The sequence below is a fragment of the Psammomys obesus genome, unplaced genomic scaffold (assembly GCF_907164565.1).
Source record: "Psammomys obesus unplaced genomic scaffold, mPsaObe1.curated_primary_1811, whole genome shotgun sequence".
Taxonomy (NCBI): Eukaryota; Metazoa; Chordata; class Mammalia; order Rodentia; family Muridae; genus Psammomys; species Psammomys obesus.
Genome location: NW_026596440.1, coordinates 5,612,031 through 5,639,744, shown reverse-complemented (window position 1 = coordinate 5,639,744; position 27,714 = coordinate 5,612,031). Strand labels below are relative to the sequence as shown.

Here is a 27,714-nt window from a genome sequence, read left to right as displayed (position 1 = left end):
CTCCTCATGATCTTGGGCCGACGGCTTGATACCGTCCATCCTGAGAGAGGCTCATCCTTGTCACTAGCCCAGGAAAAGATTAAAATTCTAAACTAGCAGTATGCTTTCTAGTATGACTTTTGTACCATAGCAAAACCAAAACCTTCTAAGTGGCACTGTTACAACAGGGAACATTATTGGTCTCTTCATCATTTGTAGTCACTTAATTACAAATCTTATTTCTTGGTGTATGTTAAAATTGTAGGCTTCAGTGTGCTTCACTAACATGTACAACTATTGCTTCAATTTTAGTAGTTTCATTTCTGTGCTTCATTTTCCACACCCCCCTCCTGTCTCTCATTGTTAAGATTTTTCTGTCCCTCAGTTTTCCTTGTTTTTTACTTTTGTTCCTATCTGAGTACCATTCCACAACTATAAACCTTAATATCAGTCAAAGAAGAGTTAAGTGCATTGCTTTCCTTAGATTGGGGGCAGTGTGGACCTAGATGCAATTTAAGCCTTGTCCTAGAAACCCAGTCAACTTTCTGTATTCACCTTTACTGTGGAGGAGTCTTTGGATCTGTAGCCAGGAAACACGCATTTGACTGCTGTGGAAGAGTAGACAGCAGGAACTTCTGGGACTCCACTCTAAAGAGGAAAGACAGACACATCAGCTTGGGAAAGACCCCACAGTTGAAGCTGAAGAATCTCAGATACCAGCATCCTGGGGCAGTAGCCATGTGTACTGCATAATGGGAAGCTGTGACTGGATTCTAATATGATAGACCCTGACTTCTAGTCAGTGTATACACAGAAAGATACATCTTCACACTGTTTGAGCTCTGTGTCAGACCCCTCCTTTGCCAAATGTAATTTTCAGTCTTTGCAAATGGATAAAAGGTCACACCATGCACCCCCCCAGCATCTCCAACTCATGGGAATTTCTTGCAGCAGATCCAGAAAGCTAACGTAGGAAGCTGGCCTGGAACATCCATGGAGCTCTGATGTAATCACATTAAGTAGAAGGCAGAAAAACTCAAAGAGACTCAAATATGAGAACTCCAGGGCTAGCTATGCTGCCTGCAGGGTTGAGGGTGAACGCAGGAATCTTGGGGAAAGTGAATTCCAGAAGCTTCCTGAGTGCGTTGAGTCAGGTTCTTCCTCAATCCTCTGGGTAATGTTGACTGACAAGAGGCAATGGGACATTGGAGAGCCCAGCTGTGTGTGGAGACAATGACTTTGTGTTAATGTCTTCTGCAGGTCCAGAAAACCAATTCAAGCCACAAGGCAGGCAGCAGCTGACCGGAACCCCTCAAAATCAGACAAGAACATTCTTCCTATGTGAAATCCCAGTCTTTGTTCCTGTTTTCTTCCTATCTTTATCCATCTAGTTCATGGAATATTTCACAACAGATACAGATGCCAGAGGAAATGTTCCCAGTAAATAGTCTAAAACACTTAGAAAAAGTACTCTCTGAAGAAGGGACCAGAATTCTCCACTAACCAACCCCTGTAATTGATGCCCGTACTCCATGGGCACGTCCTTGCGTTTGTGACTGGTGCAGTGTCACATAGGGCTAAGACAGTAACCATGGTCTCCGGAACTTGGGCTGTGATGTGCCAAAGCAGACCAGTGTCTGTTTATTATCTACATCCACACTGTTAGGTTGTCATAGAAACAGTTTCTGTATCTGAAAATATAGGGACCCAAGAAAGCCTTGAGTGTGTCAACTACTGGGTAAATGTGTGTGTTGACAACAAGCCAGCCATGTCAAGGACCCCAGAGCCTCAGACCCGTGGTGTAATGGCAAAGCCTTCTTGCTGGAGTGAGGTTCAGAGGCATGTCAAAGTGTTCCTCGGGGGCATATGAACAAATGTGGACAGTGTGTGCAGAATATGTCCACTATAGCTTCCTCCCTCCTGGATGTCTGTGGCCTGAAGACTGCCCACCCACCCCACAGAGGCTGCGCCAACTGATGTTATCTAAGCCTGTCCCCTTGATCCAGATATGTATCATAAACTCTGCCTCCTTTATTACCTGTACATAGTAATACTGTCTCCTTAGCTGGCTGTACGCAATAACCCTGCCTTTTTGTTCAACTCTATGTAAGAAACACACTGAGCTTCTGGGGTGCTGTGGTTGTTCCAGAAGAGAGCCCACACACCTGAGGCTGACTTTCTGTGTGCCCACCTGTGCTTGTCTTTTCTTCATCACTTCACCATGCCCAAAGTCTCTGCAGCCAAGCTGGACATGGCACTAAAGTGCAAGTAGTATTACATTGACCACTGTATTTTGAGAGTGGTGACTGTGCACTGTCTTGTCATGTGCGCACACACTGACCTTTCCAATACACGGTAAACTCACTACTATGCTGGAAAAGAACACTATAAAGGAAAATAATATTTCAGAAATGAGGCATATGTAACTCCAAAGATGAAGTCATTTATATCCACAAAACATGGTTCTTCTTCTTTAACAATGTTGACAATATGTGGAGATTAAAAAGTAGGCTGTTTTTATTTTTTCTTTATTTTATTATTATTATTATTACAATTTATTCACTTTGTATCCCAGCTGTAGCCCCCTCCCTTGTCTCTTCCCACTCCCACCCTCTCTTCTTCTTCCCCACTATGTTCCTCTCCTAGTCCATTGATAGGGGAGGTCTTCCTCCCCTACTCTCTGACCCTAGCCTATCAGGTCTCATCAAGACTGTCTGGATCCTCTTTCTCCATGGCGTAGTTAGGCCACCTTGCGAGGGAGAAGTGATCAAAGAGTTGGCCACTGAGTCTATGACAGAGACAGCCCCTACACCCCTTACTAAGGAAACCACATGGAGAATGAGCTGCCCATGGGCTACATCTGAGCAGGGGGGTCTAGGTCCTCTCCATGTATGGTCCTTGCTTGATTCATCAGCCTCTGCAGGACCCACTGAGCCCAGATTTTTTGGTTCTGTTGGTTTCCTTGTGGAGCTCCTGTCCCTTCCAGGTCCTTCTATCCTCCCCTTCCATAAGATTCCCTGTACTTTTCCCAAAGTTTGGTTATGAGTTTCAGCATCAGCTTCTATACCCTAATGGGTAGAGTCTTTCAGAGGCCACCTGTGGAAGGCTCTTGACCTGCTCCCTGTCTTCTCCTGCTTCCATTGTCTATCCTGTTTGTCCTTCTGAATGATGATTAAGCTTCTTCCCTAGGGTCCTTCTTGTTGTTTAGCTTTCCTTAGGCTATAGGTTTTAGTATGTTTATTCTATATTATATGGCTAATATCCACTTATAAGTGAGTATATATCATGTGTGTCTTTCTGCTTCTGGGATACCTCACTCAGGATGATCTTTTTTATTTCCATCTGCAAATTTCATGATTTTCTTATTTTTATTATCACCCAGCACAAAAGTAAAGTACAAATGGATCAAAGACCTCAACATAAAACAAGTCACACTAAATCTGTCAGAATAAAAAGTGGGGAAGAGCCTTGATCTCACTGGCACAGGAGACAATTTCCTGAACAGAACACCAACAGTATAGGCTTTAAAATCAACAATCAATAAATGGAACCTCATGAAACTGAAAAGCTTCTGTAAAGCAAAGGACACTGCCATCAGAACAAAATGACAACCTACAGACTGGGAAAAGATCTTCGCCAACCGTACATGAGACAGAGGGCTAATATACAGAATATATAAAGAACTCAAGAAGTTAAACACCAACAAACCAAGTAATTCAATTAAAATACGGGGTACAGAGCTCAACAGAGAATTCTCAACAGAGGAATATGGAATGGCAGAGAACCAAAAACATGCTCAACATCCTTAGTCATCAGGGAAATGCAAATCAAAACAACCCTGAGATTCCACTTTACACCCATCAGAATGGCTAAGATCAAAAACTCAAGTGACAACACTTGCTGGAGAGGTTGTGGAGAAAGGGGAACCCTCCTCCATTGCTGGTGGGAATGTAAACTTGTACAACCACTTTGGAAATCAATCTGGCACTTTCTCAGAAAAATTAGGAATAGTGCTAACTATTATCATCAAGACCCAGCTATACCACTCCTGGGCATATATCCAAAAGATGCTCAAGCATACAACGAGGACATTTGCTCAACAATGTTCACAGCACCTTTATTCATAATAGCCAGAATCTGGAAGCAACCTAGATGTCCCTCAACTGAAGAATGGATACAAAAATTTTGGTACATTTACATAATAGAATACTACTCAGCAATTCAAAAGTAGGTTCTTAGAGCAAGAGGTATGATTGTAGTTTGATTAAGAGGAGTAACTAGCCAATGAAAAAGAACAACAACAACAAGACCTTGGAAATGCCAGCAATGGGCTCTGATGGGAGGAGGCTTGGGTGAGAAGACTTTTAGTTTTACTTAGAAAATTTTGCAATTTTCAAAATTTTTTTATAATGTGGATCTACTCTGTAGTCAGAAACAGAGTGAAATGATTTGGGGTTTGGAGTGGTGCTATAGCCTTGGTCATGGTTAGATTCTGCCAGCCTTTCAGGAAGAAGGAAAAAGAGAACACTCTGGAAATCTGCTTGAAGAATTAGACAACATTTCAAACTGACATTCACAATAGTTTGGTCACACAATAGCATTGCCAATCAAGTTTCTAAGAAAGCCACTTTAGACCAAAATACTTATTTAAAAGAAAATTATTTTTCCCCCAGAACAAGCTATGCTCACTGACCAATGAATGGAAAAACCTAAAGCAACTCTCAGTATTTGCATGAAGTGTGAACCTTCAGCTATGTTTTTAGACCCAGGAGTACCTCTGACTCTGAACTGCAGGGAGAAATGGGCTGATGGGCAGAAAGTTCTGTAAGATTATAAACTTCCTGGGCACAGAGGACAAGAAGGGGCCAGAGTGCCAGGCTATTTTTCAAAGGCCACTGGGGTCTTCACTATTTCTCTCTGTATAAATGCTAGCTTCTCCTTAAGAAAAAGGAGTATTTAACGCAACCCCAGTCCAAAATTCATGTTTTTCAACAAAGCAAAGTGATTTTAAAGCTTACATGGAAGAAATAAGTGTGAAAGAATTGCCAAAAGTAGAGAGAAGCGTTAGGAGAGACATTTGTCCACTAAAGATTAAAACAGGAAAATGAAATCTTATGATACAAAGCACAGAGAACAGATGAACAGCAGAAGCTGAATTGTGGGCCCGTGTGTGAGAGACTAGAGTATTGGGAAATGTATATTTGTAATGAGGTGGCAACTAGTAGCTATTTTGGAGTGATAAGATAATCTTATCTCCTGTATTATCAAATAAAATATTGAGATAAATTAAAAACAAAAATGTAAAAAAATTAAACAAAACTATGAAAGTGTTAGCAAAGTGTACTAGAAAGTGTTTTTACAGCCTTAGGTGAGGATGGTTTTTTTTTTTTTAAAAAAGCAAAACAGAAGGAAATTTTGTAGCTTCCAAAATGTTATGGCTTCTGCATTATGAGAAGGCACAATAAACACATTTTGAAAATTATCTACTGCTTCATTAGTGAAAAAGTGCCTTTCCTGTTAACCAAGGAAAAAATGGCTAACCGACCATCTTTGATTTTAAAAATGTTTGTTCTTGAGTCAGGCTCTGTGACATGGGCTTGTACCCCACTTTTAAGGTGGCAAATGCAGGGATCCCTTGAGTTTAGAAGCTTGAGGCCAGCCTGAGAGATACGGTGAGAGGCATGACAGGTCATTCTCAATGTCTTCATTGCTAGTAAAATGATATGTACAACACATTTTATCTGGATAAAAGTAACAATGATACTGTTAGTATTTATAAAGTTTGGCATACATTTGTCTGTATAATGTATAGCCATGTGGGAAGCTGTGTACCTGTCAATTTCTGACAGTGTTTGACTTAAATTATAAGATCAACAGTCAGATCTTGTCATTCAATTCATTCTTGAGTCAAGGAGGTATTGAGTAAGAGTGCTTTGCCTGAGAGCAACATACAAGCCACCAGACCACAAGACAGAAACTGGCCACAACACAGAGGGGTTTGGAGGACCTGCTCCAAACATTATCCTGCTCTGATAATGTTTGGCCCAAAGCAAACTGTGTGTATTGTAAGAACAAGTGTAATCTAAGAACACATGTGACCACTCAACTGAGCATCGGCCAGTCAGGTGCCAAGAGCTGCCCACATGACTATACAACAGTAATCAAGCCTTTCTGAACTAGCGTCCTGTCAAAGCTGATAAAGACCTGCAAAGATGGGTCAGCACTCTGTCTTTTGACAGCTGAAGAGTGGAGCTGAAAAGAATATGAATTGCTTACTTTTGTGGGAAGAATGAGAAAAAAAAAACATGGAGAGATTCAGAACGGACATCTTCCAAGCTTCCATTACCTCTGCCTGACAGGTAATGCTTCATGGAAGTGCTTGTAAAGTCAATCCCAGACACAGCCTGAACATATACTAGGAGCAATGGCTCACACAACACCGTGCTGTAGTCACAGTGTGGGAGGGCGGGGACTTTTATCCAAAATAGACTGTATCCTTATATAGTCTAGTGAAGGGCATCTGTGGTATGTGCTGAAGACAGTAAGGGCGAAGCTCCAGGCTTGTGTGGGAGTGACTTTTTTCTATATGATTTTTTAAAAGATTTATTTTAAGTGTATGAATGTTCTGCTTACAGGTGTGTATGTGTACAGCATCTGTGGCTGATACCTATGGAGCTCAGAAAGCAGCATTAGACTTCCTGGGACTAGAGTTACAGATGGCTGTGAACCACCTATGTGTGTGGAGGCTAAGAACCCAGGTCCTCTTCAAGAGCAGTAAGTGATATTAACCACTGGGCCATCCTAGTTATGATGGTCTATATATGACAGGGTGGATTTTTGTTGTTGTTGTTGTTTTTCTTTTTGAGATAGGGTCTCATTCTGTAATCCAGGCTAGTCTTGAACTCACTGTGTAACCATGTCTCTATTACAATCTTTCTTGGCTATACAAAACCTTTTTTTTTTTTTTTTCATGAGAACAGAGTACACTATAAAATGTGTGTCCCCCCTCTGTGTTGTGGCCAGTTTCTGTCTTGTGGTCTGGTGGCTTGTATGTTGCTCTCAGGCAAAGCACTCATACTCAATACTCCTTGACTCAAGAATGAACTGAATGACAAGATCTGACTGTTGATCTTATAATTTAAGTCAAACACTGTCAGAAATCGACGGGTACACAGCTTCCCACATGGCTATACAATGATGTATAAGCTAAGCAGATCGGGGGTAAAGCATTTGCTCTGCTAACATGAGGGCATGAATTTCATCCCTCGCACCATGTAAAAAGCTGGATGTGGCGGCACATGCCTGTAATCCCAGCACTGCGGAAGCAGAGATGGGAAGATTCCTGGAGTTCATTGCCTGCCAGCCTAACTAGATCAGCAAGCACCCGGTAGGGGCGGGGGGAGAAGAGAGAAAGAGAGGAACAGAGATACTTGGGTCATCCAAGGAAGACAGCAATCTCTGGCCTCCATACACATGGAAACACATACACATGAGCACAGATGCTCACAAAGCAGTCTTATTTTATGCTCACTAATGCTAGCACAGCTGTGAAGGAAATTCCGCAGTTGTTAGCCACATCTGTGAATGTCAGTGAGCCAAGCGGAACAAGTGTACTTTATACTAGGTCATCCCATCATTTAAAACATCATAGTACAGATGGACTATTTTCTAAAGCCCTTTGAGCGAAGGAGAGGCTATAGCTGTTTTTCAGATAAACTGTCACCAGGAAACTAGCACTCACCTGGGTGAGGACTGAGACCAGCTTGTGTTGTTACTCTTTTCCTGTAAAGCAAATGAAAACCCACATCAGAGACGAGAAGCTACTTATGGTGGGCTTCCTGCCTGCTCTTCACAGCTAGAGCCCATCTCCAGTTTGAGAGAGAGCAGCTGGGAAGGACTTCCCTTTCTCAGACGGCACTCTTCCTCAAAACCATTTATGTGTGCACACGTGTTTTCCTTTCTCCATGGCTGGAGAGGTGGCAGCTGGCCAGATGGTAATATTTGTGCAGCCTTCTAAGGGCTGCCTACTGCTTTCACAGCTGGTGAATATTCCCAGTTCACCTTCTGCACCTTGGGGCAAGCCTTCTGGTCCCTCCCTCTGCCTTGTCACTAACACTGGTACTGTCAGACATTTTGGTGGAGGTTACCTGGTGGGTATGTGGGTATCTTATAATGGTCTTATCAAATGATGTCTACCATCTTCCATATGCTTCCTTACCATCCACAGGCTCCTTAGCAAAGGATTTTTACAAGATTTAGGACCATTTCATTAGTCTGCTGTACTAATGGTACAAGTATGTGCTTTAGAAACACCTTGACAATGGCTTGTATTTTATTTTCTTAATGACAATTTTTGAAAATAAAATTTTATATTTCACAAATTCCATTATATCAATTATCTAGACATTGATCATATGCTATATTGGTGGAAATTTCTGAGTCCAAGGTCATGAAGATTTTGTTTTCTCTAGAAGTCTTATAATTTCACTCTCAAACTTAGGCCTGTGGTTGGCTCTGGATTTTCTGTCAGAATAGGAAGAACTCCAAACGGTTTTCAGCTTTGGGCACATTCAGCTCAGGGCCAGCGGGAAAGCTGTCTTCCTAGTTAACCTTGCTATCTTTCAGACGTGAAAGGCATAATTTCATCCACTGGTACAAGGCTGTTGTAAAGCTGTTAAGCTACTAGTTTACACATTTTCAAGGATTATGTTGCCTATAAACATTTTCTTGTTGTTCACTGTATGATTAAGCTGTCATTGCATTAGCTGTAGTATGATGTCAAAGGTTCTGAGAGTGAATGTCCTTGCCTGTTCCCAGCTCTGGGGGGAGGGAAGGTCAGTCTTTCGTCATGAAGCGACAGACCAGTGAGTTCTTCATAGTTTTCATTTTATTCTTGAGCTGTGGGTGTTGTCTTTTTAATCAGAAATAGGGTTTTAGCACAGTCCACATTCATTTTCTGAATGGGCTGACATGATCATAAGGTTCTTGATTTTATCAGTATTTTATTACAATAATTGATTTACTGATGCCAACCAAATGCATTTCTAGAATAGACATCACGTATTCATGGTGTACAACCAATCCTATGTATGCATTCACTATATGTGTTGGCTTGCTAGTGTTTTATATGTTTTGCTTGTGTTTCCTGAATATCTTACTATAGTCTTCTCTTATGCTGGTGTTTTCAGGTTTTAGTATCAAGTTAATCCTGGTGTTTCTCAATGGATTACTCCCTCCTCTGTGATCTGAGTTTGTGTGCAACTTCTTTCTTCCTCCTCCTTCCTCTCTTTATCCACTTCTTGTTTTTATTTATTTATTGAGAATTTCATACAACACACTTAAAATCATATTCTTTTCTCCCCGCAAGTTCTCCCAGATTACCCACAATGTTTTTTCTCTTTCTTAAAAAACAAAACAAAAACAAAATAAAACACACACACACAACATGGAGTCTGGTTTGTATTGGCTAACTACTCCTGATAATAAGGCCTGCCCTGGGGTTTGGGTGACACAGAGATACTCCACCACAGACAGTATCTACACACAGACATACCGCACAAACACATAACACACTTCACACCACACTACACATGCCATACGCCACAGTCAGACACTACACACCACATAGAAACATCACACAAACTCACCACACATCCCACTCACTGCACAGGCATACCCCATACCATACACATCACACACTACACAAACACAACTTGTAGATACAAACAGACCACACAGATGTAGATAGACACACACCACATACAACATATAGACATACCACACAATGCACTACATGCCACATAAACACACTACGCACTGCACAAAAACATCACACGCCACAAAGACATATCATATACCATACCATATATCATATATTACACACAAAACATATATCCATTATATGCCATACATAGACATACATATTGCGCATGAGCATAGCCAAACTGCACTCACACCATGTACCACATACATCACAACACACAGAAACACTGTACATGAACACATTCACATTTGCACATGCACATTAGGCACTATGCAGATATACACACAAAGTACCATATGTACACAGACACTGCACACACCACATACTCCCAGTGAGTTCCAGGACGGTATCAACGGTGAAACTCAGTGCAAAGCTGGGAGCCCCTGTGTGGGGTACAGCCACACGATGGTTCCCCCTTCCATGGCATGACACAGAGGGACAGGCACACCTGAGGAAGGCTCGCTTTCTTCCGCAGAGGCAGCTCCTTCTTCTCTGAGGAATGTGGAATCTTCTGGAATCGGGTCTGCATCATGTAGTCAAATGTGCTCAGGTTCTTGGCGACTGCAAAGGGGAGGGCAGGAGAGGGCAGGGTCACTCAGCAGCCGTGCAGAATGTCACACAGCCCCCCACGTGCGCAGTCCACCTTCCCAGGGAGTGGCTGCCCTGCCTTCTATGTCCCAAGACCAGAAGGAGGACCAGGTATGTTGGGCCAGACAAGCAATGCTCTGCACATTTGGTGAGAGACAGGACCTGACTGTTCCCTGTTGCCCAAGATAAAAAAAAAAAAAAAAAAAAAAAAAAAAAAGCTAATTTAGCACAGAGCTGGGGTGTCCTGAAGGAGTTATACTGTGGCACCTCTCCTGGGTACCCTGCTTTCTGCATCACAACATACTTCTCTAAAACTTTCTGGGATGACTCTAGGAGGCCAGGCTCAGGAAAAACTACTCTGTCCAAGGGTTCTAGGAGCCTATCATTTTCAGGGCAATATCTACCTAGGGGCAATAGAAGTCCTACTTGTAGGAATACTGGGTCCCTGAGCTGACCCTGTCTGCTACCTATCCACTCCAGGCCTGCTTCCCCCGACCCCATGCAGCCACCTCACCCTAGATTCTCTTACACAGAGAACACAGGGCTACCAACAAATGAGGAACATGGCAAGCAACCCTAGGACAGGTTGGGAGTTTGGCAACCATACCTAGCAGAAGCAATTTAGGTCCTTGCGATGATAGCAAGAGTAGATGTGTTTTTGAGAAAAGAGCTGCAGGTGCCTCTTCCAGCCCCATGCTGCTGGGGAAGGGGTCTAACTTCTCAGAACGAACACGTGCGAGAGCAGGTGGTTTGCAAGTATTTCTGAGAAACTGCAGGGCCACACAATGGCCCTATCTGTAACTCGAGTAGGAGGTGGTCCTGCTCTCAGCCCTGGAGCCCAGCCTGAGCGTCGTGAGTCAGCATGGTGGCAGCTACCCCCGGCTTGCTCTCCAGGTGTGGAGCAGCAGATGCGGGACCATCCATAGTGCACTTGCACACTGCTGAAGAGTAATTCAGGTACCAATTCCGTGCATGTCCCTGGGCCACAGAGGATGCCCTGAACTGGCAATGCTCCCATGACCACAGTAGGTCCCTCTCAGCACCATTTTCTCTCAAGGGCTACAAAGAGAATCATGCCATTCTTCAGGAAATACAGTGCCATGGCTCACTATGAATCCCCTACCCACCGTGCAAGGGAGAGAGCAGGCATACTGTGTCACATGGGCAAAAAGGCAACCCATATGCACAGCTACAAGAACATAAATCTAGATCTGTGGCCACACCCCACACACATTTCCAGCCGATTCACAGGCCTTTGGCTTTGGAGTAGCTGACCAGAGGGATTAGCTTGGCCATCACACACCTTGGTTACATTTCTGGAGAAGAGAGATGAAAGCAAGTCCTAGTTCTGGAAGGAAAAAGCAGCTCGTTGGGGGCACTTGAACATCACTCTCAGCATGAGGGCTGAGCAATATTCTCCTGGCCTCTGACACCTTCCCCTTGCTGGGATACCCACATCACAACCCTTTCCTATGAAGCCTGGTTTACCCTGAGTACTGAGAACAAGTCATTTCTAGCATCAAGGATCTTGGGTCCATAATGCTAGTAGGTGGTCAGCTCTTAGCCTTGGAGCCGGGAAGTGCTATCAAGAAGTACATCTAGCATATGTGGGCCCAGGTGGTAGAGAGTCATTCGGGGCCCTCTGTACCATACCCTTCTCTCCATCTGTGAGTTCTGCCTGCACAGAGCCCTTGGTTTTTTGCAGTTTTTAGTCTGGGGTCTATGTTTGTAGAGCCGGGTAAAGACATCATGGACAGCTACGGTGCATCATGGCACGTGTCTGCCTTGGGTCATGTGAGGCCTCCTTGCTCTTTCTGGTCCTGTCAAAAGCTGCTATGATGTATCTTTGTCTCTGAAGCTAGTTTGAGAAGGCAGGCTTGGTGTAGGAGATGAAAGAACTGGGAGCCAGCATTCTGACTAGGTCTTGGAACCAGCATTCCTCAGGAAGCATGTGTCTCTTCTATGGGGTTTGGTACTCTGAAGGTCAATGACACAGCACTCCTGGCACAAATGAAGCATGCTATATCTAGGGCCCCCAAAAGTTCTGAGTGAGTCTTTAAGAGTCATGATAACGACTGTCTGGCCTCCTGGGGGTATTGGATGAAGAAGTGAGAATGGTGCAGGTATTAAGCTCTGAAGCTTCAGTTTAGTCCCAGAGCCTAGTCCTAAGAGCGTCTATGTGAAAGAGTATAGACAGGAACAGACGATAGCTGCTGGGTCCTTGCTGCTGAGTGTCTCATAACATGGCACAGGCGGGACAAAGCAGACCATGGTGCCTGGCATCTAGATAATGAAGGAAAGGAGTCCTACATGAGGTCAAGTGCTAGCAAATATGGCATTACTGATAAATCTGAAAGCATTTAGACATGAGAAAAAATTCCAGATAAGCTGAGAAAATAATGTGGTTTTTTAAAATTCCTATTTATAAAAGTAGTAGGGAAATTTAAAAGTAATTCAAAAGGATGCATCGTTCTGAGGTTTAAGTCTCAGGGAATGTGATCTGCCTTCCTAGCCTGTTACTGATAAAGAAGCACATGGTGTTGTGTTTAAACATAGAGGCTCAGCTGAAGTCGGTTCAAGGCTTGGTCCTCTTTCACTCCACAAATCCATCAAACACAAGTAAACGGAAACAAGCCAGTTCCTTCCTATCTAAAACCTAAAAAACATAACTTCAAAGTGCACCAACAAGATTTAATCCAGGGTCTTCACTATCCTAGGAGGAGGAGAGGTGGAGGAAGAAGAATCTAAGTCTCAAGTAATCACAATGGTGAAGTCAGGAGTGTGTGTTAATGAACACACTCATAGGTCTATAGTTACACTGCTGGTAAGGACCACCGGCTGTAAGTGAGGTCTTTCCATTGAAGGAGGCCAGCACTCTGTCGGCTACCATCATCACAGCCACGGGCAGGCTCTGTGCCACCCTCGAGGTTTGGATAAGTCAAGCTTCAGGAAACTGGCACTGGAGGAGTGGCCCTGCTGCCCTCCAGCCACGCCTCCACTTCCAGAGACCAAAGAAGTTTCGTGGCCAGTTCCTCACAGCAGAAACCACATGTTCAGAAGAGGTGGCTCTAACTCAGCACTCTTAGGCAGCTGATCTTAGTAGCATAATCAGGTGTCTGATACATATTTGTGGATACCATGTCTCCTCTTTGACTCTATTTGGATGAGGGAAACCAGTCCCTTGACCTTATAATTTCTACTTTTTGCTTTGTTAAATCCTCCTCCCCTACTGTCCTATTCTTGCATAGTAGCCATATTCCTGTAGCTCTCTCCTGTGCTTTCTGCAGGCTTCTCAACATGATTCATGTTCAGTTTCTTGCTGAACTCGCTGGCCTACTTTCGGTATCTCCTTCCCGAAGTCTGTCCTTTTCCTATGAACTCATTTCTGGCAAGGCTTCCCAAGGCACCGTCTGCCTCAAGACAGGTGAAGGAAAGTGGCAGGACTAGAGTGGGTACATACTCAGGTACAAGTGGAAGATGAGCAGGTGCCCGAGCAGCACAAAGCTGGCAATGGCTAGCAGCAGTACCAACACCACGATGGAAAGGACCACGGGGGTCTTCACAGGCACAGGGCACAGTGGGAGGAACAGCAGCCATATGTTCTCAGAGCTGATCTCTATGAATACAGAGAGACATGTCCGTCCAGCACCTGTCCAAACTGTAGCACCTGTAGTCAGGTAAGCAGAAGGACAGTGCTTGCTAGGGTGAGTGAGGACAGCCAGCCAAGGGGTGTGCTTTTGCCCTACATTTGCCCTGATCTCCTGTGGGTCCCTGTGGGCACACTAGCTGTGTCTATCCCTATGATCCCTACTTCATGTATTTAAGATGATGGACAGAAAGAAGTTCCTGAATACTGGAATGCAGAGCCAGTATCTCCTGCCCTTCCCTGGGGCCTCGATCTTTTGTTTCACATCAATCACCGGATAGACAATGAAGACCAAGCCCTCTTTGTACATTTCTTGAGCACTGTCCACCATGGACCTCAAAATCAAGACTGTGGATAAGGGGTTTCCCAGGCTGTGTGGCAGGTAGGACAGTGAAACCCAAGCATCTGGACCCATATCACATTCTAGAATGGTGCTAAGCTCTTTCTAGAATGGACTCCTATGTGTGCTATCTGAAAAGGGGGTACTACATGCTGCCTTGTGGGCTGGGCCATGGGATGCCAACACACAAATGTCCCTTACTCAGTGATGGCAAGATGAACTCCAGCCCATGAGATACTGAGCTCAGGCTGTGGAGTCTGTAGGGTTTTGGAATGGCGAGCCTGGAGTTGACCTCGACCCAACACTCAAAGAACCACCAGTCTGCTCCCAGGAGAGACTTGATCTGCTTCCCTACACCACATCTAATGTCATGGTTAGTGGCCCCACTCAGGTCACCACTCCAAACTTTCCTCTTCCCTTTTGCTTTCCTTTTCCCGTTCTCTGCTTGCTCAACACATCAATTGTTTAGTTAAATGTAACATTACTAATGGAGAGGACATCATGGTGGTTTTCAGAGAGTGCTCATGAGTAGTACCAAGAAGTCCTAAGTGGTTTCAGATGGTGCAAAAGTTGAGGTCATTCCACACGGAACTCACAAAGCTTTTTCTTAAAAAACATTCTTTCATGTTGGCTCCAGGGATGCCCCAAGACAAGTGACATACAGGTCCTAACCTCTGCTGTTGCAAGGCTTGGACAGATGCCTATGATGCTTGGAGCAGAGATGGGGTGGCTTCCCTCTGATCCATAGGATAATCAGCAAAGGAACATCTCATCAGTCACCTGCATTAGTATCTTGGGTCTGTATTGTAGCAAATGACCATAAGCTGGTGGCTCTTAGACAGTAAATAATTCTCTCGTATCTGTAAGCCACAAGCAGGAAATCAGAGCATCCTCTCTCTGAGGTTCCAGGAGATAGCCCTTCTATCTTCTTCCTGTTATGAGTGCCACATACCCTCCTGGGCTGGTAGTCACATTGCCCAGCCTCTAGATCCTACCTCCACAGGTCTATTGCAAGTCTGCATTTCCTCCTGAAGACATTGGCATTGTATTTGGGCACATGGGGAGGCTAGGATGGGCTCCTTAGCTCAGAATTCATAATCATATCCACAGAGACTCTTTTTTCAAATAATGTGCTATCTCATGACTGGGTCAGGGTTTGGACACATCTCTGGGGCCATGTTCAGACCAATTCCTTTCCCTCTTGCTTATTTCAGACATTTACGTCATGGGCTTGGGCTTCTGGACCTATTTAATCATAGGAACTTTGAGCTTCCCCTCAGAGTATATGGCTCAGCTTAATCATCCCACCCTCTGCTGCTCTTCTTTACAAGTAATTATCTCCTACAACATAAGCTTCTGCCTTCTCCATCCAGCACTGCTAAAAAGTCCGCTGTCTAGGTGCTCAAGACTGACTCAAGGGTCAGGGTATACCTCACTCTAATCCCTGGATGTTAGGCCTCAGAGGATCTCAGGTCAACTAAAGAGTGAGGGAACATAGATGGGAGGAGATGAGGCTGGGAAGCCTAATGCTTCGCACATGGGAAACAGGCAGAAGCAGTCCCTGAGCATCAGAAGGGTACCTTTATACAGGGGGTCGGTGTGAAGCTCCTTGGGGTTGATAGAGTACTGGATCAAGACATACAACAAGATAACCATCACACCAAGAAGCCCAACTGCAGCTGAGGCAACAGAGCAGAAGAAGAACCTGCATGAGAGGAGCAAGTGGGGGGTCAGGACAGACTTACACCCAGCCAAGCACGTAAGATCAACACACAAGTTTGGTGTAGGTAATATGAAAGCAGAGCCCAAAGTCTACTGGTGTCTTCCTGACCCTTTCTTCTTGTGTTCTTTCTACCATGTCATCACGGAGGGGAGTAAGGACAGAACTCAAGGTAGGAGCCTGGAGGCAGGAACCGAAGCAGAGACAAGGGAGGAGCTCTGCTTACTGGTTGGCTCTCCATAGCTTACTCAACGTTAGACTCCCAGGACCACCCCACACTACAGAGATGAGGTATCGCTCTGTCATCAAGAAAATTCTTCACAGACTTGCCTGTAGTCTGGTCTGATGGAGGCATTTTCTCAATCAAGGTTCCCTCTCCCCAGACAAATCTAGCTTGCGTCCAGTTGACAAAACACTAAGCACCACACTTTCTATGTCAACCAGCTCCTCCTGGGAAGAGTGTATACACTGTTGGTGATACCTAGGGCTCCAGCAAATGCCTGCTTCCTTCATGTGGGCTTTGGAGACACATTTGGGTTGTAAGCTAAGCTGTGACACTTTTCACCTTGACTTTGTTTGGGCTACTTAATATCGATGCAGAAACCTTTTAACAAATTCCACACCAGGAAGAGAGTGCCTGCGTCAGTGCTACAAGGGGTACATACAGATAGATATATGCAATGGAGCAGGGCTGAATAAACGCCTGTTGTTTTTAAATATATAATCACACCCTGCCTTTGATCTTTAGAGATTTTTTTCTTTTGTCTTTTTCTAGACAAGAGTTTCTCTGTGTAACAGAGCCAGGCAGATGCTGGCTCCTGCTTGCATTGATCACACTCCACATTCCCCACAGCCTTCTACCTGGGCCCCCATGTCCTTCTATCCTGCAATATGGACAAGAATGCCATTCCCATCCAATGGGAAAAATTAATCCCCAAGATGGCAGACTAACACCTAGGCAGACAGAACATCTTTCAATAAGCATGCTCTAATCATGGCTGCTCAGGAATCACAGCTGTTCTCCTTTTCTCCTTCTTCTCCTTCTCATTCTCCTTTCTCCTTCTTTTTCTCTTTCTCCTTCTTGTCCTCCTCCTCCTTCTTCCTCCTCCCCTCCTCCTCCCTTTCTTCCTTCCTCCTTCTTCTCTTCCTCCCTCCTTTTTCTTCCTCCTCCTTTCTCCTCCTCCACCTTCCTTCACTGTCTTCCCATGCACTGGGATGAGCTCCTTTAGCCTTCATCGTACCCCATTCTGCAAGATTCAAGTGGCTTCCTATTTATTAGGACTGTAACACATGGGGATCTCTTTCAGGGCATCTGTTCAACTCTGGGGTCAAAATATATAAAAATATCATTGAGGGGCCAGAGAGATGGCTCAGCGGTTAAGAGCACTGACTATTCTTTCAGAAGACTAAGGTTCAGTTTCTAGCACATACATGGTGGCTCACAATTGTCTGTAACTTCAGTTCCAGGAGGATATGATGACATCTTCTGGTCTCTGAGGGCAAGAGGTGCCCAGACATACATGCAAGCAAAACATCCATATACATGGGATAGAAATAAAAAATTTTAAAAAATGTTCTTATGTTTTTTTTTTGGGGGGGGGACCTGGAGAATGAGGGGAAGAAAAGCGAAGATGCTAAGAATCAGTGCTATCTAGTGAGAATGGGTGGTACCTCTCACCCTCTGCTCTTCCTCTGATTCCAGTTTTGGCATACAAAGGCCAAAACCCTTTTGGAAAACCTTTATCAACAAAAATACTTACATTATAATTCATAACATGAGAAAAATTACAGTTATGAAGTAGCAACAGAATTAATTTATAGTGGGGGGTCACAAAAACATAAGGAACTGTATTAAAGGTTTTGTAAGCAATAGGAAGGGTCACTGACCTACACCCTGACCTGGTGCCCAACAGCTCTCTGAATTCTGCACTCATGACCAGGAAAATGTCATGTCACCTAGGATGGCCTAGGTGCTCACTCCTGTGTTCAAGGGTCTAGCAACTGCTCTTGGGTTGGTGACCGTGACATTGAGAAGGTAGGTATGTCTGAAACAGTAAATTTGGGAGGCTCAGCTGGGCTTTGATTGACCCACTGATCATGATGGGCTTCATGAGTGTGAACTTGACCCACATGTTTAGGAACAGCCCCACCAAACACTTCTCAGAACCAGAAGCACAAGTGCCTGAAGCTCCGCCGTAGCTAGAAACAGAACTACGGCTCAGAGGTCACCCTTTCCCTGTGCTGTTCCTGAGAGTCTATGGCCTTCTCCACTCTGCCACCTGCCGCCTACTACAAATTCCAGGTACCAGATCCCTCCCCTAGTTACAGCCTTGACCCCAAGAATGCCTCACCGGTAGTTTCTGCTGCCCACACAGTTGTTCAGCCATTTGCAGTGGTGGTCAAAGCCAGAGACACATTTGTTGCAGGAGCTGCAATGTTTGGCTTTCTTGCTCCTGGAAGAAAAATTGATAGAAACAGCCTGTTGGCCCCAAACGCACCATGGGAACTGAGTGTCTACCAAGAAATGGAGGGTGGGGCCTTCATCTGCAATCAGTGGGGGACTGCATGTCTGTGGGAAAGACAAGGCCACCTGTGCCCATGGGCATTGTTCTTGGAAGGTGAACCTTGAACTTCCCTGGGTAGGCTTGTTTGTTAGATGGGAGCCTGAAAGTTCTATATAGGAGTCAAAGGCTGGTAGTTCACCTAGTGCTTACAGTGCTTTCCTGTAGCCAAGTCAGTGTGCTGCCCTCCTCAGGTCCTGGAGACCTTGGACCCCACCAGGCATCAGCTAAACTTGCCTTCCCTCCTCCCCAGTTGGGGATGTGAAGTTTAACAGAAAAACCACAAAGAAGTGGTACACTTGCCAACCTCCCACCACCACCACAACCACCACCACAAAGAAGGGCCTGTGTGTACAAGAGGACCTGAGACTGACACAGCTGGACCTCAGACTAGAGCTCATCACACCGAAGGAGAGAGGTGTTGGGAACCAGAAGGCAGGACTGTCAGCTTACAGGGCAGGGCAGTATGTACAGTGTGGCCTGCGAGGAGGCTGTGAGCACAGGACTGAGCCTCCCATGGAGTGTCATGAAGGGCAAGTGCCCAGTAACAGCAGACTCAGCTAGGCAACTGTAGGGCCATGGGTCAAGCAGTACCCTATACCCAAACTCCTACTCCACTCACACAGTAACCTCACACAGGTGGCAATACTGGTTCTGAATCACATGTGCGTGTTTGGACCGGTCGAAGGTCGGCACAGGCTCCGAGTAGTCCTTTTTGAGTCGGACATTGGTGTCAGCTGGATCGATGGTAATTGCGACCAAGTGCACGAAGAGGTGGAATATGAACACCCCACCCATCACCTTGGCTGTCAAGGAATACACAGCCCTGGGCCTGGCTGACATGGTGCAAGGTGTCTCCCAGCAGGACAGATGGCGTTGGGGACTAAGGGAAGACCCTGGGCTCCTAGTCATTGGTGTCTGTAGCAGCTGAGGGCAGGTCCCTTAAAGATACTCCCTTTGGAGTCACAGCCAACCCAGTAACTACTGGCTACTGTGTGCACATGCCCTGAAATACCTATGCGGCCAGGACAAGGAAAAGCTATGGAAAAGAGTACTTTATATCTTGGAATGATAGCTTCAGGGGCTCAAAGTGGGTCACCTGGTAGTGGGTGTTTTCCAGATGGGGAAAAGCCATGGATATAAAAGTGGGACCAAGCCAGACCAGGCCAGGCCATGCAAGATGTGTGGGTTCCATTGGCAATAGAGTTACTGTGGGTCACAATGCAGGATAAAGCTATGTCCACCAGAAACATGAAGACTAGGCAGCAGTTGGAGGGTGCTCCCCAGCCTCAGCTTGAGTTAGAGCTTCAGGGGCCACTGGACTCTCAGGAACCGTTGGGCTTTGTCCATCTAAGCATACATGACCACGAGAGGAAAGGTTTTGTTTCCTCCATTCTTCCTCCTGTCCCTAGGATAATATACAAAGGGAGGTGCTGATCCCAGGGGCTCCCATCTCTGGCCCTGCCTCTCGGCTAGGTGGGCCAGAATTTATGAAATCTCTAGAGGGAGCCAACAGGGGCCTGTACACCACAGCCTAAGATTGTGCCAGCAGACAGGCTACTTTGTGTCCAGGCAAAACAAAGGCCATGGGCATGTACAAGAGGCTCTGCATGGATTTTAAAAGGACACAAATGGTTAGCTCATCAAGAAGCCCCTTCTCCAGCCCTTCTAAAGGTTCAGGGTTATTGGCCTGGCTTGCCGTGCTGAGTCCCAACACCACCCTGTATGCTAGGGTTGGGTTTTGTGCACAATAGGTGTTGAGGGAGCCCTAATGAAGTTCCCAAAAGAATCAATGATGTAGGACAAGTCTGAGAGAGACCTGTATTCTGATCCAAACCCTGATGCAGGTCCTGATGCTCACCCCCATCTTCCTGCATAAGCTGGACAGTGTCCAGGGTTCTGGGCATGGACACAGGACTGAGAAGCAGGTTCGGTGAATAGAGAAGTGACTGTGAGGAAGACAAAGATTTCAGGAGGACCAGAGTAGAAGCTGGTGCAGAGCTGGGCAATTGTGTGACAGAAGGGGCTGGCAACACCTGGTTTATTGCAGAACAGATTGCAGTTATAGTAGAAGCCCGTGGAGCTGGGCACAGGGTCACTCTCAGCTGTTGATATTATTAGGACTGAGAGCATGGTCCAGCAGCTGCTCCCACTCCTTGAAGCTGATCTGAGGGCTAATGTGCTTCCCTTCTGATGATTCGCAGTGAGGAGTGTGTTGAGAGCCCAGGACGTTGGTGCCTGAGGGCTGAGGACATGGGAAGTCTTACACTGCCTCAATGCTGATACTTCCTGTAACTCTTGGATAGACCTGGTCTGATGGAAACCAGTAGGCAGGTAGGAAGCTCAAGAGGCCCTTTGAGGAACCAATGAGGTAATGCTGAGGAAAACTGCTCAGGCCCTTTGTGACCACACCTTGTGCTATCCTGACCTCTCCTCTAAGCCAGCAGCATCTATACTCTACACATACGTAAGCTCTACTGTTGGGGACTCTTGGGACACAGGCTGATCACAAGGAGACTTTGGCTGCAAAGTAGTTCACAGGGTGCAACTGAGCCAGGTTTCCTTGAACCTGGACCTGCCACACAGACCCTAAAGGACAACCAGTTCCTGCCAGGAGGCCACGCTAAAAACATATATCTGGCACCTAAGGGCTCAGGTTAAATGGGGCTCAGATCTCAGATAGGCTTCATCTGTCCCTCTATGACATGGAGCACATCTTTTATCACATTCTCCTGTGTGAAGATTGTCCAGTCACACTTCACCAGCAAACTGGGTGCCACTCAAGGATACCCCTGTCACTCACAGGAATCAGGCTGACGACCTTCCTAAACTATATTTTGTCCCAAATGGCATGGCTGGCCACTCCCTGCCACACACCAAAGTGACATTCCCAAGGGCTGAAAAGAAACTTCTTCAGGATCTGCCCCTGCCTTCACTAGAGCCCTGTCTCAGTGGATAGCTAAATGTGAAAGAAGCAGGGTGAGGCATCCTCCATGGAGGCCTCCCTCCAACTCCCTCTGGAAGTTTCCATGTGAAAGCCTATGAGAACCGCAGCTGGCTGGAACATTACCTAGCAACAATCTGTGTTTAGTAAACAAACAAAGGAAGGGCGCCAGCTCAGGACACCACCCTCCTCAGCCTCCTCGAACTAGTGACCTCTCCCTCGTCCTGTTTCCGCAGGAAGAGGGGTGGCCCAGGAGAAGCCAACATTCTGGTACTGCCTGGGCTCATGATCCCTCCAGGGCAAATTCTGTGGATGAGCTACAACAGCAGCCTACGACACCCTGCTTTATACTCCCCCCACACACAACTCCTAGTTCACATTGCCTTGGCACAACCTAAGTGCCAGGACTCTAAAAGAGATTAAAGGTTATGATTAAAGGTTTGCTATTGCACAGTGGGCCCTGTTGGCTAAGCTGTGTCTCTGTTCCCTTGACAGCAGGGTGGAAGTCCTCACAAGGTGACAAGATCCTCACAAGCCACCAGTATTGCAGGCCCTTTTCTCTTCTGAACCACAAGGAGGATCTTCAGGCTTTTCTGTGGTCTCAGGGTTCCCTCAGGTCTCCTCCACAGAAAGTCCTTGCTCTCCTAGCCCAGACCCTCGCTTTCCAGCCCTTCAGAGTGCCTAGCAGGTGCCAAGTGACGCTGGTGCCCTCTAGTGGCTACAAGCTAGTACTAAGTGCTGTGGCTTGAACAGACTGCCAGTGTGGCCAGACTTGGGACAGGCTAGTAAAAGGATTCCAGACCTGAAAGGCCCAGGAAGCTGCAGGAGCTGCAGCGTCTCTGGATACTAGCTGGCGACTGAGCTACTGAATGCCTGTGGCATGGCTCTAGGAAGAAACGGAGGTCAGGCATTCCTGTGCAAGCAGGAATGGGGCAGATAGAACTCAGCTCCACTGCACAGAACACAGAATCACCTGAGAAGATCCAGGGCCAAGCAGGGGCCAAGTTGGAAATAAAAAGAAGCAAGCAGTGCACATCTCCTAGACGTATCCATGTCCCAGCACCAAAACTGGCAGACCTCACTTGCAAAATGGAGTCCTCACAAACCAAGGAAATGAGGCCGTTGGGACCAATTGATCCACTTGATCCACTGCGATTACAGACCTCAGAAAGATGGGACCTGTAGACCAACAATGTGATTAGGTGACTCAGCTGCTGAAAGAGCTGTGTGAGCCTGACAACCTGGCTCCTGTGGTAGAAGGAGAGAACTGACTTCTGAAAGTTGTCCTCTGAACTCCACACACATGCTATGGTGCACGTCTCTCTCTCTCTCTCACTCACTCGAGCATGCACATGCACACACTCAGGCCCACACACACACACAAATACTAAATGTTTTTATGAGAAACACAGCAGACTGAATTGCCAGGGCAGAAGATGGGCAAGCACAGGGAGAAGACTGCATCCCTATGCCAAGGACCAGGTGACAAAGTACATCCTCCCCCCCCCCCAAACCCCCCCCCCCCCCCCCCCCCCGCCCCGGTGCCTTTCAGAAGATCGTGGCCCCGTGTCACCTTCATTTCAAATTGCTATGTCAGAACTAAGAGAAAAACATCATCTCTCACTTAAGACATCTTGAGTAGCTCTGTTTAGGACAGCCATAGGTCTCACACACATTATTCCACACTACTGAAAGACAGATCCAAGAGAAAGGAAGCAAGATGGAAGGTAGGGAGCAGGAAGAAAGGCCCTCCTTCATGGGACGTAGGTGGGCAAGCTCAGGGAGAACGGCAGATGTAGAGATTTAGCACTGTCTGCAGCTGTGCCCCTGCAGGTACTACACCCTAATGGCAGCCGGTTGTGCTGACACTTGGATCATGCTCTTGCTGAAACTTCCTGGCCAACCTGACAGGCCACGGGCTATCTGACATCTCAGAAATGCTACAGCCAAGTGCAGAGTGGCAGTTGTCACACTCCATTAGGAAGACAGAGAAGCTCTATAGCCATGTTCAAGACTCAGAGATGACTCTATTCTGGACATTAAAAACTCTCCTAAAGGACATTTGGGAGACATTAGAAATTGCTGAACTGTTGCCTGTTTTTTTACCCATCCTTAGTAAAGCGCCCATTTACTAAGATGGTGTTGCATGGACAGAAGGAGCAGGGCACTGAGCTGTGGGACTGATGACTTCAGTATCATCTCTTATCATGGTTGTGGCTCAGGAAGCCGACAGAGTACACTGGAGAGCACACAGTAATCTCTGACGTTGCTTTTCAACTCTGCAGACCTAAGGGGCTTGAGGGCGCTTGGGTAGATGAGACTACCTCAGTTAGATGCTATTGGAGGACAGAGGGCCTGGGTGCCAGGACACAGTGGAAGCTCAGTAGACCAAGGCCTGGAGATTCCGGAAGATCAAGGAGGGTACAGAAGGGTTTGTGGAATCCATACTAGATATGGTGAGGTGGACCACCTCTCAGAGTTGGCACCTGTCACCCTAATGGGAAGAAGGGAACAAGGCTGACGAACTGCTGTATGTTTGAAGAGCATGATTCATAAGGCTACACCTTTCTGTCCTCTCCCTCATGGACACTTAAGTTGCCACGTAGTTTAGTCTTGCATGGCTCAAATACCCACTCTATTCTGGTGACTGGATAGAATCTGGGCTTTAGCAAAGGCTCCTCTTGGATCCTAGGTATGAAGCAGCCAGGAATCTGAAGTTCACTGCACATGTGGTTGATGTCTGCAGGTCACCCTCAGCCTGCCTCCCCCAAACAGATGCAAGATGGATTGAGTAAAAGTGTGTCCCGGGTGCCGGTGTCTGGGGTGTCTGTGCCTGGGATGTGTGGCTATTCAGAGTGTGCATGTTCCAGGAGTGGGGCTATTCTTGGATGCGAGTGTGCTTGGGATGTCCATATGTCCAGGGCGTGTGTCTCTGGGTGTGAGTGTGCCTGCTACGCGTGTACCTAGAACCGGTGCACCGGATGAAGTCTTCCCAGAATGCATGTGTACCTCAGACATGTGTACCCAGGATGTCTTCATCTGAAGTGTGTGTGTCTGCCCAGGATGCGTGTGCCTGTGATGTGTGTACTAGGATGTACGTATAATCAGGGTGTTTGCACCTGGAATGCAAGTTCCCAAGGTATGCGTGCTCATGATGTGTGCCCAGGGTATGCGCTGACCTGACAATGGCATTTTTAGTTTCGCTCTAAAAATAAAAGAGAAACTAACTAGCAAGACTGCATGGTCACCTGGTGTTGGCCTGCTCCAGAAGTACAGGCAGTGGAGGGCCTGTCTTTGTTATAATTTCTATTGCTGTGATAAAAACATCATGACCAAAAGCGACTTAGGGAAGAAAGGGTTTATTTCATTGTACATATCCAGGTAGCAGTCAATCACTGAGGGAAGTCAGAGCAGGAACTCCAGCAGTACAGGAACCTGGAGTCGGGAACTGAAGCAGAAGCCATGGAGGAACACTGCTTACTGTCTTGCTTACTATGGCTTGCTCAGTTAGCTGTCTTATAACAACCAGGACAACCTGGCCCAGGGAAGGCACTGCCCACAGTCAGCTTGGCTCTCCCACATCAACTGTCAATCAAGAAAACAACCTACAGACTTGCCTATGGGTCAATACTCTAGAGTCATTTTCTCAATTAAGCTTCCCTTTTCTGAAATGACTTTAGTTTGTGTCAAACTGACACAAAAACTAGCCAGCACAGGGCCCAGACTTTCAGAAAAAAAAAAAAAAAAAAAAAAAAAACTGTAGCATAAGACATTTTTTTTAAAGGTCCAGAGATTGAACTCTAAGTCCTTGGTGAGGAAGCCAGTGACCTGCATTTCCACTTAAATGTGATAATCCTGAAGTTAGTTGAAAGAAGGGATAATAAAAATGAAAGCTGAAAAATTAAAAAATAGAAAGAGGCCAACAGTAGCGAAAAGTAATAAATACAAAGGTGGTTCTCTACAAGAAAGCCAGGGCAGCGATGCATAGCTGCGATCCAAGCACCTAAGAGGCTGCAGCAGGGGGCCTGGGGGTCCAAGTGAGCCCAGGCCTTTATTCACCAGGTCCTCTATTTACCTGATCCAATTTCAGGAAAATAGAAGGGGGATGTAGGGTGAGGAAGGGGAGGGAGAGAGGGGGAGAGGAAGGAAGGAAGGAAGGAAGGAAGGAAGGAAGGAAGGAAGGAAGGAAGGAAGGAAGGAAGGCCCACCCACAAGCAGGCAATGCAGCGAAGCAGCCAGAGAAGACATGTTACTATCTGTCCTGAACCCGGATGTGGTGGCGTAGTACACATCTACTTCTAACCCTGAGAGGCTGAGCCCGGAGGGTCACAGTTCATAGCCAGACTGGGCTACACAGAAAATCCCATCCAAAAAATGTTTGTATCCTTTAGAGATGAAATGAAAGCATAGGAAATATTGTGAATAACTTTTTCCAAGAAATTTGACATTTTAGAAGAAATACTCAAATTTCATGAAAAATATAACTTACTAAAATGAACATAAGATGAAACAGAAAACCTGAATAACTTTTTACCTGTTACATTGAATTCATTCTCAAAAGCCTTCCCACAAAGAAGTCTACCACTGAGAAGAAAAGAACCTGCCACAGCAGAGCTTGGAGATATTCTCCTCCAGTTTCTTCAACCAAAGGCCTAGAGTTGCCACACTGTGGGAAGCTTCAGGGTGCTGCAACTACAAGCTATGGTACAGTAAGTGCCCTGGGTTCAATCCCTAGTACTCACTGGAAAATAATAAAGAAAATAGGGGTACTGGCAATGGGACATTAGGAAATGAGCAATAGAGCTGTGTGTTTTTCCAAAAGATAATAGCATAGTGGTTATATGCATAAAAACCAGGCTCTGATATTAAACCACAGCATTTACACGTGATAGTTTTGAACATCTGAGGTTTTTAAAGATGCTCCCTTAAATGTGCATATGAAAAATAAAGACTGGCCAGCCCTGACTGCTGAAAGGTGTGACTGTGAGATTACTGTATCCCATCTCAGCAAAGCAGACCCCCAAGATGTGACAGTATCTTCCCTGCCTCCTGTAACAGTCACTCAATCCTGTGTCTTGCCCTGTGCCTCCATCCTAACCACCGCACATATGCCTGGCTCTCCTGACTCCTAGGACCTGCAGAATATTGGCCAAAGCAAAGTGCCTTATAGCGCCTACAGCCAGAGTATGTCCTCACTAAGATAAAGGCCACCTAGGGCTCATCTATAGTTTGTGCGTACATAGGCCCACCTTGCACCAACTTGGCACCAGCTCTAATGTGGACCCATCCCTAAGGGCCTGGTTTCCCTGATCAGATGCGAAGTGTGATGGTAGATCTCGGACGCCCACCCTGATATATACACCATTCCACAAGCAAAGGAGTAACACTATAGGTCTTCCCATTTGCCTGGAGAACCATCTTTAAAGGCCTGTCCAGGAGCAGAGATCCTGTATACACTTTCCATGCCTTAGGACTGGGCTCTCTAGGACTATACAAGCACATTAGTAAGGTTGTAGGTCTGTGGCTTCTGAGGTCCTCCCTTATTTATCTAGCTACTCTGCTAGAGCAATCGAGAAGGGCCTCTCTGCACACTGTAAGAAGATGTGACTGGATTCCCTTTCCTTGGGTCACCACTTCCAGGATCCCTACTGTCACCATGTATCTAGTAGATTCTACATTCACAGTAGCAAGAGCCCCTTCTGTCGGGCAATGTGGGGTCATAGGGCTGACTTCAGAGCCACAGGAACAAGTAGTCTAGGCAGGGATAGAGCCCATTGCATAGGCATGATGGGGTTCAGGGGCAATTCTCTTGAAGACCTTCAGAAGCCCCTCCACCTCCAAGAGATAGACAGCCCAGGGGCCCACTCCACTAGCACAAAGGATACAGCATAGGCAGCACATTTCCAGCTAGTTGGTAGAAAGGGGATGAAGATCCCAAAGGTGACAATGGACATGGCCAGGTAGGTGGTCCAGGATATTGCCTGGAATGAATGGAGGGGTGGTGACCAGCCATTCACCCTAGACAGAGGGCGTGGTAGGATCTTCTTCACATTGTTGGCCTGGGCTTCTGGGAGGACCCGGTTCTGTTTCATGCCACAGATGTTCATCTGAGAGATAAAAAGGGCACAAAGCTGTCTGTCTCTGGGCATAGAATGAGTGGCCTGCAATACCAT

The 27,714-nt window shown here is 46.1% G+C and overlaps 1 protein-coding gene across 1 annotated transcript; it reads right to left on the bottom strand.

The window, feature by feature from the left end:
• Positions 1-27,714, bottom strand: LOC129669658 (palmitoyltransferase ZDHHC11-like). The gene is made up of 9 exons (XM_055597958.1): positions 27,427-27,714; positions 19,220-19,398; positions 18,388-18,489; positions 15,897-16,021; positions 13,791-13,946; positions 10,191-10,303; positions 7,721-7,761; positions 535-627; positions 1-63 (listed from the first exon to the last, which is right to left on the bottom strand). Exons 1-8 carry the CDS (start codon positions 27,712-27,714, stop codon positions 537-539), a joined length of 1,095 nt encoding a protein of 364 aa, XP_055453933.1. The 3' UTR covers positions 1-63; positions 535-536.